The sequence below is a fragment of the Octopus sinensis genome, linkage group LG25, assembly GCF_006345805.1.
Source record: "Octopus sinensis linkage group LG25, ASM634580v1, whole genome shotgun sequence".
Taxonomy (NCBI): domain Eukaryota; kingdom Metazoa; phylum Mollusca; class Cephalopoda; order Octopoda; family Octopodidae; genus Octopus; species Octopus sinensis.
Window position 1 is genome coordinate 9,422,332 of NC_043021.1, and position 13,969 is coordinate 9,436,300.

Here is a 13,969-nt window from a genome sequence, read left to right on the forward strand (position 1 = left end):
TGTGTTTATGAGCGAAACACCTAAGCTCCACGCGGCTCTAGCAGAAGGTAATGTCGAACTTCTGCTAACTCTTTCACCACAGCTTTCTCTCACTCTTTCCTCTTGCATCTAGCAGCTCACCTGCGATGGACCGGCGTCCCGTCCAGGTGGGGAACCTATATACCAAGGAAACTGGGAAACTGGCCCTATGAGCTAGGCATGGCTCGAGAAGGATGGAACAAAAAAAAAAAAAGCAGAGGAGAGGAAAAGTAAAACAAGAGGTTTTCAAAACACTGAAAATGGAAAGCATGTGAAACAATCAAGACAACATATGAGACTTACCGTGATATCTGGCTTGGTAGATATGTCCTGGCAAAGAAGGCAGCTTCAGGCAGACGGTTGGTGTTGATGAGGACTTCTAAACATTCATCAAGTCTGTGGAATTGAGAATGATAGAATGGTAAGTGATAGTAGGAGGAACAGAATAAGGAAGAAATAAAACTGTGAATGACAGCACCCAGAGGAATAGAATGTGCAAAGATAGAACTCTGATAGAATGTGTAATGGTAGAACTGTAAATGATAAAATGGTGAGGAATAGAATGGAGGGGAGGATAATAGAATGAGGACAATGAAGTGGTAAGGATAAAATGGTAATATACATGTTGAGTAGACAACAGAGGATCATCATCATCGTTTAATGTCTGCTTTCCATGCTGGCATGGGTTGGATGATTTGACTGAGGACTGGCGAACCAGATGGCTGCACTGGGCTCCAATCTGATCTGGCAGAGTTTCTACAGCTGGATGCTCTCCCTAACGCCAACCATTCTGAGAGTGTAGTGGGTGCTTTTACGTGTTACGGGCACGTATTTTATACAAATTTTTTTTACAAATATTTTATACAAATATTTTACAGATATTTTATACAAAACAGACAAAAATAAAACAAAATACACAAATATTTCAGGAAATAGTATCAGTATTTATAGCGGTGGGTGTTTATACCTATCTAATAGGCACAAACCCAGCAGATCTGTGATTAAAGGCATTCCAGCTGGTACCCTCACAACTTTTATCATTCAGATTCAGTGAACCTTAAACTGCTTTATTAGTGTCTTTGTTTTACTAAGACAACAGGATGTGATCAGGGGAAAGGCTTAGCTGCCTTTTCTGGTAGATCATGCAACTTTATAGAGCAGTCACGGGAAGGGCTGGCGCTAGGAAGTGTGGGCCCTCTGCTCTACTAAAGCTGAAGATTGATGCTTTATGCGGTATGCCAGTCTCCAGCCATAAAGCGTTGAGGGTTTAAGGCTCCACCATTAGCCACAATGATATACTAAAAATTTATCAGAGCAACCTCTTATTTCTTTACTGCCCACATGGGGCTACACACAGAGGGGGCAAACAAGGACAGACAAATGGATTAAGTTGATTATATCAACCCCAGTGTGTAACTGGTACTTAATTTATCGACCCCAAAAGGATGAAAGGCAAAGTCGACCTCAGCGGAATTTGAACTCAGAACATAATGGCAGACAAAATACCGCTAAGCATTTTGCCCGGCGTGCTAACGTTTCTGCCAGCTTGCCGCAGTCAATTATATCAACCCCAGTATTCAACTGGTACATATTTTATCGACCCCTAAAAAGATGAAAGGCAAAGTTGATCTTGGTGGAATTTGAAGGATACAGCAAGACATTAGCAATAAAAGTATAGAGGAAATAAAAACAAACACTCACTTTCCAAGAGCAAAGTAAGAGAGGAATGCAACATTATTCTGTGAGGCTTTCTCTGCTGTTTGACCAAGACGAAGGACCATGTCTGTGTTACCAGCAGATGTAGCCAGTAGGAGAAGGCCACCAAAGTCCTGTGCTTGGTGGAGACACTCTTGAGCCAGGCCAAACTCACACTTGTTGATAGCCAGCTCAGCAAGAAGTTTCCATTTCTGCTCAGACTGAAAACATAAAAAAGAAGATTTTATATATATCATCATCATCATCATCATCATCATTTAGCGTCCGTTTTCCATGCTAGCATGGGTTGGACGGTTCAACTGGGGTCTGTGAAGCCGGAAGGCTTCATCAGGCCCAGTCAGATCTGGCAGTGTTTCTACGGCTGGATGCCCTTCCTAACGCCAACCACTCCGTGAGTGTAGTGGGTGCTTTTTATGTGCCACCCGCACAGGTGCCAGACAGAGCTGGCAAACGGCCACGAACGGATGGTGCTTTTACGTGCCACCGGCACATATAGTGTGAACAAGCTATCTTTGAGATAGCATGTTATTACATTGGTTTGATATCATTGTATCATACGTTCCTATAGTTTATATGCATAAGTATACATATGACACATATATAGGAAGAATGCTGGCAAGACATGCAACATGAATGAAGCTTGAACATCAAAAATGGAAAACGTAAAAATGAAACGCAATTATTTTAAAAGAACATGCATTTATAAGGTTGTCCCAAAAGTTCGTAGAAAGTCTTGGAAAATAATGGTCTTTATTTTGAGGAATAATTTTTGTTGTTTTTGTTAGTACTTGGCGAGTAAAAATTCAATTTTCGCAAGTGTTTACGAACTTTTGGGACAACCTAATATAATGCAATAAAAATTACTACCTAAATACTGCCAATAAATTTTAATATACACACCCTACAATGCATTTTTAATACAGTTAATATTCGTTACTAAACACAATATAATCACAACTACTGTTTTTTTTATTCACGTGTATATTTAGTGAAAAACCGAGCCCATCTCATTCACATTATTGTCACCCTTTTGACGCAAACCAAATGAAAGAAGTATATTTTATGTTTATATATAACATGCAGTTATATACTTAGATATTGTTATATACAAAATGGAAGTGAAGAGAAGCAAGTACCATCTGAAGCATATTTGCAGAAAATTTCATTTAAAAATATCCATTTTTCTGAAAGTTTATGAGGAAACAAAGTTGTTGGGAACACATAGGTATGCTGCAGCTAATGCTCAGGCAATTTACTGTATATCATTGCACATGCGTTAACCAGAAGTCAATAGTAAACATGTATTTTTAAAAATTATAATCATATATATATATACATATATATACACATACATACATATATATATACATAGGTGTAGGAGTGGCTGTGTGGTAAGTAGCTTGCTTACAAACCACATGGTTCCGGGTTCAGCCCCACTGTGTGGCGCACCTTGGGCAAGTGTCTTCTACTGTAGCCTCAGGCTGACCAAAGCCTTGTGAGTGGATTTGGTAGACGGAAACTGGAAGAAGCCTGTTGTATATATGTATGTGCTTGACAACCGATGCTGGTGTGTTTACGTCACCATAACTTAGCAGTTCGGCAAAAGAGACCGATAGAATAAGTACTAGGCTTACAAAGAATAAGTCCTGGGGTCGATTTGCTCAACTAAAAGGCGGTGCTCCAGCATGGCCACAGTCAAATGACTGAAATAAGTAAAAGAGTAAGAGTAAAGAGTATACACACACACACACACACACACACACACTCAAACACACATTCACATACATACACACACATACATATACATACAAATATACATACATGAATACACACAATATATAAACAAAAAAAATTCAATTAGAGTAACTTCTCAAAAGCATGTTTACTGACAAAGAGAAATACAAAAAGTTTTAGGAGAAATATGAATATTACAAACTCACCTCAGCTTCCTTTGCAAGTTGATAGGCCACTCGGAGGTCACCCAGTTGTAAAGCCAGTTCAAATTTATGTTCAGGGTCACAGGTCACTGCAAGAGCTTGAGATTTGAAACCCTGCATAAAAGGAACAGTTACTTACGTTAGTACCAGTTCATCATATGAACACAAATACAAACACATACACACAGATAAGTTTACACTGTTAACAGACACAAACCTTGCCCAAAACAAAGCAAAGTCAACAGCCAAAAGCTTAATCTCAGTAATGTGGTCACCATTATCAAACAACCAATCCTTTTAGCCCTGTCTAAACACACAATCACTAACAACCAGTTTATCATCCATCTAAGCAAGTTATATGACAATAAAGAGGACCCTCTAAAGGCAGTGAGCTGGTAGGATGGTTGGCACACTGGGTGAAATGCTCAGCGGTATGTCATTTGTCTTTATATTCTGAGTTTAAATTCCGCTGAGGTCAACCATGCCTTTCATCCTTTCGGGGATGATAAATTAAGTACCAGTTGCGTACTGGGGTTGATATGCTTGTTCCGCGGCGCTGGCCCGGATGCACTTCCCCTCCGATCTGTCACCGCGACCCGTTCCTGTCGGACCGGTAGGCATGCAGCGCCCGCAAGTCACAGATGCATGCCCCACTGCCTTCGGCTTTGCGGCTGACCGGCGTCGGGACCCATGTGCTTCTCTTGACCAGGCCCGTTGCTCCACGAAAGCGCAAGCACGGCTAACCGACGGAGACGGGCTAATGCATCTCACCCTCAGCAAGCACTGGTATATATGTAAATAAATGTATTTTAAACATCTACGAGCTTTTGAAATTTAAGTGCATTTTCAACAACACATTTTCCTATATTTTTTTTCCTGCGTGGAAACACCACTCCCTCTTTTGCTATATATATATATGTATGTGTGTGTGTGTGAGTGAGTGTGTATATGTTTGTCCCTTCAACATCGCTTGACAACTGATGCTGGTGTGTTTACATCCCTGTAACTTAGCAGCTCGGCAAACGGGACCAATAGAATAAGTACTAGGCTTACAAAGAATAAGTCCTGGGGTCGATTTGCTCGACTAAAGGCGGTGCTCCAGCATGGCCACAGTCAAATGACCGAAACAAGTAAAAGTGTATTGAACATAAAATAAGAATGATCACAACCAGACAGCTCCCTCCCTCTGTGACTGACCTGTTTTTCCAAAAAGTGAGCCACTCTGGTCCGTTGCTCCCTAGGGATTGTGGGCAGAACCTTGTCAGCAGTCTCAAAGTCGCGTCTCATCACCACAGTTTGGTATTCCAGAACAGACAGTAGCAGGGAATAGCTGACGACATTGAGTTCCTTATCGCCAAGATAGAGACGGTTATCCTTTGGAATGTATCCCAGTAGGTACATCACTCTAATAACGGAATGCAATAAAGAATAATGGAATAGCAGAATAAGAAATAACAAGAATAATGGAATAGCAGAAGCAGTAATATAGAAAAGAAAATGGCAACAAACATAAAGATGATAATTCTTTTATATTCATTTACTAACTTTTCAGTCTTTTGACTGTGGCCATGCTGGGGCATTTGCCTTCATGTGTTTTAATTTATGATATTGACCCTCTGCCATCGCCCCTGTACTTTGGCAGTTATGGCTTAGTCTACATTAACCCTTTAGCATTCAGAGTACTCTGTCAAATGTAAAGCCTGTTTAATTACATTGTTTTAAATTAATCGTACAGCATCTCGTAACTCTGAGGTTTTGATGTTGTCCCTGTTTATTTTTAGAATGACTTTGTAGGGTAGGTGCGAGAGGTCAGAGCTGGCTGGTTTGAGCATAAAACAATAAGGCTATTTTGGCCTGATATGGCCGGTTTGAACACTAAAGGGTTAAAGTAAATGGATAAAGGGATATGACCACGCTTGACTGTTGTTTTTCAAGTGCCACAGTCTCCATTTATCTTCAATAAATGGAGACCGTGGCATAACCACATCAATGTTTTGTAAAGAAAAATGCAGATGCGCTCAACTATGACAATATATATTAACCCTTTCGCATTCAGACTACTTTGTCAAATGTAATATGTATTCACATGTGGCTGAGTGGTAAGTAGCTTGCTAACCAACCACATGGTTCTGGGTTCAGACCCACTGCGTGACACCTTGGGCAAATGTCTTCTGCTATATCCTCGGGCCGACCAAAGCCTTGCGAGTGGATTTGGTAGACGGAAACTGAAAGAAGCCCATCATATATATCTATATATATATGTTTGTGTCTGTGTTTGTCCCCCACACCATCGCTTGACAACCGATGTTGGTGTGTTTACATCCCTGTAACTTAGCGGTTTGGCAAAGAGACTGATAGAATAAATACTAGGTTTACAAAGAATAAGTACTGGGGTCGATTTGTTTGACTAAAAGTGGTGCTCCAGCATGGCCAGTCAAATGACTAAAACAAGTAAAAGAATAAAATAAAAATAAAAAAAGTTTTAAATCAATCACACATTCTCTTGTAACTTGGAGATTTCAGTGATGTGATTATTTATTATTACGACATTGCAGGGTAGGTGTGAGAGGTTAGATCTAGTCAGTTTGCATGTAAAACAGGTAGAATATTTCTGGCCAGGTATAGCTGGTTTAAATGCTAAAGGGTTAAGAAGCAGATGGATAAAGAAAAAAGCATGACTTACCTGTCCAGGTGTGCAATGGTGACGATCTCACCGCCAACATAGTAGTTGAGTCGGTTGACTCCATTGGTGTAAATAAAACAATCACCAACCCAAATACCAGTCCGGACCGATTCTTCAATCTCACCAACAACCTTTAGAAGACGATAAGGTTTTAGTCATTATGGAATCATTGTTTGCAGGTTTTGCGTGTTTTTGCATTTAGAGAGAAAGATGAAATGATTTAATAGAGACACAGGGCTACACATTTCGAAGGCAAGCAAGATGTTTGGTTGATTGGATCAATGTCAGTACTTGACTGATACTTCATTTTATTGATGTTTTGTATTCATAATTAAATATGGTAGGACATCGTATTGTATTGACAAGATATCATCATCATCGTTTAGTGTCCGCTTTCCATGCTGGCATGGGTTGGACAGTGCAACTGGGGTCTGGGAAGCCAGAAGGCTGCACCAGGCCCAGTCTGATCTGGCAATGTTTCTACGGCTGGATGCCCTTCCTAATGCCAACCACTCCATGAGTGTAGTGGGTGCTTTTTACGTGCCAGACGAGGCTGGCAAACGGCCACGAATCGGATGGTGCTTTTTACGTGCCACCGGCACGGAGGCCAGGCGAGGCTGTGTAAAAAGTATCCAGGCCTCACTGTAAAGTGGTTGGCATTTGGAAGGGTGTCCAGCTGTAAAAACCATGGACTGGAGCAATGTGAAATAAAGTGTCTTGCTCAAGAATATAATACACAGCCTGGTCCTGGAATCAAACTCACAACCTCATGATTGTGAGCCCAATGTTCTGGCCAATCCTCTTCACCAAGGGTAGTGGCCTCAACACCTCTGCTTTGGAGGATGGGTCTTCTGTACTCAAGAAGACCCGTCCTCCACAGCAAAAGTATCAAGGATGCTCCCCTTGGTGAGGAGGACTGGTCTGCAAGGCTCCTGTGCTGGTGCCACATTAAAAGCACCAAGCACACACTGTAAAGTGGTTGGTATTAGGAAGGGTGTCCAACCATAGAAACCAAGCCAAATCAGACAGGAACCTGTTGCAGCTCTCCAGCTTATTGTATTGACCCTGAAAGGATTAAAGGGAAAGCTGATTCCAGTGCAATTTGAACTCAGAAAGTAAAGTTGAAAGAAATGCCACAAACACTTTTTTTCAGAACGGTAAGGATTGTGCCAGCTCACCGTCTGAAATTGTCAACTAAATAAACCCTGACATGATTCAAACACACAACCTTCCAAACTGGAGTAAGAAGTGCTACTGGTGCACTGCAGGGCCAGTTTGCCTAACTAAACATTGATTGCAAATTTTGGCACAAAGCCAGCATTTTCAAGGGAGGGGTCAAGTCGATTACACTGACCTCCAGTGCTAACTGGGTGTCCAACTATAGAAACCAAGCCAAATCAGCTTTGGTCAAACCGTCCAACCCATGCCAGCACGGAAAAAGGCTGTTAGAAGATGATGATGATGATTATATGTATGTATCTATCTGTGTGTGTGTGTGGGTACATGTTAATGCACACCCAACTTCATTGGACAAGGAGAGAAAGTAAGGTACTTACATCAAAAGCTTCCTCAATACCGTCTTCGGTGACTCCTTCCTTAGTATCCTTGGCCTTCTCAAATGCCTCAGCCGAGTACTTAAGGATGAAGAATGACTGCTCAGTAGAGATACACACCAATTCTCCATTGTCACTCCAGTAGATCTAAAGAGAAAGAGAGAGACACGTAGAGAGAGATGATTATATATGCAAACAATGAAAAGCAAAGTCGACCTCAGTGAAATTTGAACCCAGATTGTAAAGACAGATGAACTGCTGCAAAGCATTTTGCCCAAACACTAATGACCCTGCCAGCTCACCGCCTTACACTTGAGTAATACTGATGGTGCATTTTATATAGAACAGACCTAGAGAGAAATTATATATATTCTTTTATGCGCCCTTTTCAAGCCTAGCCAGGCTCATGGGCCCGGTTTCCGTGGCGTATGTGTTCCCCGCAGCTGGATGGAACGCCAGTCCATCGCAACATTACTCAAGAAACAGGAAGAGAGAATGAAAGAAAGTTGGGGTGAAAGAATACAACAGGGGTCGCCACCACCCCCTGCCGGAGCCTCGTGGAGCTTTTAGGTGTTTTCGCCCAATAAACACACACAATGCCTGGTCTGGGAATCGAAGCCGCGATCCTCCGACCGCGAGTCCGCTGCCCTAACCACTGGGCCATTGCGACTCCACAGAGAGAAATTATATAAAAGGTGAGAAATAGAAAAGGTTAGACTAAGACAGAGAGAAAAGTAGAGACAAAAAGAAATTACATTATAAGGACAGAGAGAGGCAATAAATACACAGATACAACACTACTAACGCTCCCCCCCCCCACCACAACCATAACCAAGAGCAGATGCAACATGAATAGAGAGGATACTCACATGTTTTGGCGTTATTTCAATTCTTCTAATAAGGTCTGTCGATTCCCAGTCATAAAAAGCTAAACCACTAACAGAACGTACTCCGAGTAGATGGCCACCATAGATACCTGGCAAAATAGGACATACATTATACACAAACACATATTATTTTAATTTGCTTAACGCTTTGGCATTCAGATTACTCTGTCAAATGTATTGCTTAATGAGTCACATTATTTTGATTTAATTATGTATTACCATGTTGCTTTGAGATGTTAATGATGATAGTTCTTAATGTCCAAATACAATATGAAAATACCACATTTGTGTAGAGATGTGAAGTGAAAGGAGATGATTATTAAACAGGTTCACTGACCTTCTGCACCAAAATCAGGTTTGAATGTCTTCTGCTCCTTGAAGTTCTTGGAGATCTTCACCAAACTGTTACTCTCTCGGATGGCATAGACAGCAGAATCATTGCTCCACACAAATTCCTGCGCAGGACCGAAACTCTTGTTCCTCAGTGCCATTGCTGTGTATATTATGTATTCTCCATCACCACACACCACCACAAATCTGTAACAGAGACATTACACATCACAATTTTAGCTGATTATCATTTATAATATATCTTTATATATAAAAGTAAGGTTGTGTGTCTGTCTCCTACGATTTAGATTCCTAACTACTCCCACATTTTGCGGTGCAGTTTAACCAAAACCGGGTATCTTATAGTCGTGATTCATATCGAGCCCTTCTGGGTATTAGCGCGCGTCTACGATGAGTCTACGATTTAAAAAAAATTTACCATAATTTTTTTCTATTTTAATGCATTTTTTCGCTATTATATAAGGGAAGTAACTCTCTAAAAATGTCTACGATGAGTCAACAATTTAAAAAAAAAATTACCATCATTTTTTCCCCCATTTTTAATGCATTTTTTTGCTATTTTTCGGCTATAACTCTCTAAAAATGCTTATATAGTTATTTCCCTTACAAAACCGAGCAACGCCAGGCGATACTGCTAGTATATATATATATAGATGTGTATATTTAGGGATAACCACTACGTGGATAACCAATATGCTAGAAGAAGATCACTGGTTATCCCTAAATATACGCATGTATTACAATTTTTTCTGATTTTTCTATATGCTAGGCTACTGGTTTTAAATTGATATTAAATTAATATTCAATTTATTACCCTCGTTATATTATATATATATATATCTTGCTGCTATTATGTTAAACTGTTGTATGTCCAAATTTGGCCAAGTGCGTTTTTTTTTTCAGTATTTATTTTTTTGCTTGCAACAGCAGGTTCTTTTGGTCAAACTATCGTATCTCCATCTGCTTCAGATGCCAAGATATCAAAAAATTGTCAAAATGTAGTATGGAGTGTAGTTTTGTTATGGTGAAACTATTTTTTCATTTTCTGAAAAAGCAACAATTTTAACTTATGTCACTTTTGCATAATAGCAACGATATATATATGTGTGTGTGTGTGTGATATATATACATATATTTATAATGTATATGATACATCTGTGGGGTGGTTTGTCTATGCATATCTTGTACCGTTTACTTGTTTCAGTCATTAGACTGTGGCCATGCTGGGGCATTGCCTTGAAGAATTTTTAGTCGAATGAATCAACCCCAGTACTTATTTTTTTAAGCCTGTTTCTTATTCTATTGGCCCCTTTTGCTGAACTGCTAAGTTACAGGCATGCAAATGCACCAACACAGACCCAAAGACACTCACACACATGTATGTGTGTGTGTGTATGTATATCTCTCTATATAAACGGCAGTTTGTCTGTGCGTGTTTCTGTGTGTCTGTTTTCTCGTACCCTCACCCTGACCGCGGCTTTCAACCGATTCTGATGAAACTTGACACACACATAGCCCAATGTCATAATTCAAAACTAACGCAGCGAAAATTTTGAAAAGTTCCCCCAGTTCTGAAAAAAATCGATAAATTCGACATGGGGTCGAGAATAAAAAAAAACAAACCACAGACTGTCTAGGGGACGCAACTCATCCTTTTTTTACTCAAAAAAAAATTTACCATCATTTTTTTCCCATTTTTTTGCTATTTTCTGGCTATAACTCTCTAAAAATGCTTTATAGTTATTTCCCTTACAAACCTGAGCAACGCCGGGCGATACTGCTAGTATATATATATATATATATACATGATGGGTTTCTTTCAGTTTCCGTCAGCCAAACCCATTAAGAAGGATTTGGTTGGCCCAACACTATAGTAGACATTTGCCTAAGGTGCCATGCAGAATGACTGAACTTGGAACCATGTGGTATATGAATATATATTTGTTTATCCATGAATATATTGCATGTATGCTATGTGCATGTGTATTTATGTATGCGAGTATAAACATATGATAGAGCGGGTACATCTTTGATCATAGGCCTACTGGATCAGGGATGACCTGGGGCTAAACAACAACATGGGCATGGCTGGAACACTTTTGATCATAGGTTTACAGGATCAGAGCTGACCTAGGACTAAACAACACTGATACAAAACACTACAAATGACAACGGAAGTAGTAACCAACCTGCCATTAGGGTTGTGTTGTATGCTCTGTGGATAAACCTCACAACTGCCCATGTCCTTCACTGCGAGGGGCAATCTTTCACCATCCCGGATTTCTTGGTCCCCAATAGTCTTGATGTTTGCTTGCTGGATCTCCGAGTGTTTTGCCCAAATAATTTTGCCGTTGACATCCATGGTCATGGCTGGTTCTTCACGGCCAAGCTACAAAAAAAAAAAAAAAAAAAAAAAAAATAATGATGGCAATGATGATGATGATAATGATGGTTGTGTGAAGTGCTGAAGGTGACAAGGATCATGATGATGGTGATGATGCAATTTTTTTTTCCTATGTGCAGTGAACCCAGGAACACATAACTCAATGTGTCTCTCTTTTTAACCCTTTAACATACTAGTCATATCTGGCCCAAATTTTCTACTTGTTTTAAGTTGAAAAAGGCCAGATCCAGCCTCTCACACCTACCCAACAATGCCATTCTAAAAATACACAATCATGTCATTGAAATCTCAAAGCTACAAGATAATGCATGCTTAATTCAAAACAATCTGAATAAATAAACATTACTTTGAACAAAGTAATCTGAATGCTAAATTTTGCCACAAGGGCAGCAATTAGGGGGAGGGGGATGAGTCCATTACATCAATCCCAGGTGTCCAACTGGTACTTATTTTATCAACCCCGAAAGGATAAAAGGTAAAGTCGACCTCAACGGAATTTGAATTGAATAGTAAGATAGGCTACAACAAATATATTCAGCTAAATACCGCAGATTTGTTTGTCAGTTGCTTGACCATAACCAGTTGACCATGTCCCTAAGTGGCTGATAACATATGCATCTCTGATCACGAGCAGAGTCTTACATAATAATAATAATAATAATAATAATAATAATAATAATGATTTCAAATTTTGGCACAAGGCCAGCAAGACCAGGGAGGAGTTTAAGTCAATAACATCGAGCCCAGTTCTCAACTCGTACTTAATTTATCGACCCCGAAAGGATGAAAGGCAAAATCGACTTCAGCGATTATTGACCCTGAAAAGATGAAAGGTAAAGTCGACCTTGGTGGAATTAGAACTCAGAACATAGCGATGGGTGAAATACCGCTAACCATTTTGCTCGGCATGCTAAATTCTGCCAGCTCACCACCTTAATATTAATAATAATGATGATGATAATATCTTACCTTTATGATGATGCTTCCTTCATCGTAACCAAGAGCAACGTTGTTTGATCCTTTCTGACAGGCAATAGTCCAAACTCTTTCTAATCCATAATTTAGTGTACTCTCAAGACGGTAAGTGTTGGCGTGCCATATTCTGACAGTTCCTAGCAAAAGAGATATTACACTCAGAAGTCAATTTTTGAAAAAAAAAAAAAAAAAAAAAAGTATGTGGATGAACAGGGGTGCGGTGGGGGTGGGGGAGAGCTCAGCAAATTCACATTGGGAATGTCCCGAGTCCTCTCCCCACTCCCTCGTTCATTGGCACAAATTTTTTTTCCTTCATATCTGTTTAATACACATCGTATTACACCTCTTTACTCTTTTACTTGTTTCAGTCATTTGACTGCGGCCATGCTGGAGCACCGCCTTTAGTCGAGCAACTCGACCCCGGGACTTATTCTTTTGTAAGCCCAGTACTTATTCTATCAGTCTCTTTTGCCGAACCGCTAAGTAACGGGGACATAAACACACCAGCATCGGTTGTCAAGCAATGCTAGGGGGACAAACACAGAACACACACACGCATACATATACATATATACGACGGGCTTCTTTCAGTTTCCGTCTACCAAATCCACTCACAAGGCTTTGGTCATCCCAAGGTGCCACGCAGTGGGACTGAACCCGGAACCATGTGGTTGGTAAACAAGCTATTTACCACACAGCCACTCCTGCGCCTACTACACTATTTAAAAAAATGTTTGTAATTAGGTCTTAAACTAGAAATTAACCTTACTATGACTACGTGATCGAGAAATTGACTTCATAATCAACATGGTTCGAATCCTATGCTCTGCACATTGGGCAAGAAACAGAGTCATCTTTAGCATCTGATTAACCCAAATAACGTTAGTGAAACTGAGTGGGCAGAAATTCTGTAGAACCTTTTGAGATGGATTGAACCACAACACATTCTTTTATAGTGATGAATTATAAATTATGAATTTGTTTCCTAGTTTAACATCAGCATCTGATGCTTGGGTGATTTTAGCAAAGTATACTCTGTTTGCAAACTTTCAGACCAGGTCATAGGTCACAGGATAACTATAGTTTCTTCCCATTTCCCCAGAGCTCAACTGGTACTTATTTTTATCGACCCCAGTATTTCAACTGGTACTTATTTTATTGACCCTGAAAGGATGAAAGGCAAAGTTGACCTCAGCAGAATTTGAACTCAGAACATAAAGACAGATGAAATGCTACTAAGCTTTTTGTCCAGTGTGCAAACGATTCTGCCAGCTCGCCACCTTTATGCAATTTATCACATTACCAAGTGTATGTATGTATGTATACATACACACACACATTCTTATATAAATATATGAATGTGTGTGTGTGTGTGTCTTATATTTAATCTTTCTATAATATGTAATTTTTCTAAATGGTATAATTTAATTTTTCATTATTGAATT

The 13,969-nt window shown here is 39.9% G+C and overlaps 1 protein-coding gene across 2 annotated transcripts in view; it reads right to left on the reverse strand.

Moving 5' to 3' along the window:
- The window catches only part of LOC115224203 (coatomer subunit beta'), a 33,319-nt gene that overhangs the window by 8,575 nt on the left and 10,775 nt on the right, over positions 1 to 13,969 (reverse strand). For both annotated transcript variants that reach the window (XR_003882857.2, XM_029794970.2), the window contains exons 8-17: positions 12,519 to 12,661; positions 11,335 to 11,534; positions 9,132 to 9,331; positions 8,777 to 8,883; positions 7,911 to 8,054; positions 6,355 to 6,485; positions 4,869 to 5,076; positions 3,675 to 3,785; positions 1,720 to 1,934; positions 322 to 414 (exon numbers count right to left, since the gene is read on the reverse strand). Coding sequence is in view for 1 of the 2 variants with exons in the window: in XM_029794970.2 (XP_029650830.1) it covers positions 322 to 414; positions 1,720 to 1,934; positions 3,675 to 3,785; positions 4,869 to 5,076; positions 6,355 to 6,485; positions 7,911 to 8,054; positions 8,777 to 8,883; positions 9,132 to 9,331; positions 11,335 to 11,534; positions 12,519 to 12,661 (1,552 nt within the window). In the remaining variant the exon portion in view is untranslated. The remainder of the gene's footprint in view (positions 1 to 321; positions 415 to 1,719; positions 1,935 to 3,674; positions 3,786 to 4,868; positions 5,077 to 6,354; positions 6,486 to 7,910; positions 8,055 to 8,776; positions 8,884 to 9,131; positions 9,332 to 11,334; positions 11,535 to 12,518; positions 12,662 to 13,969) is intronic.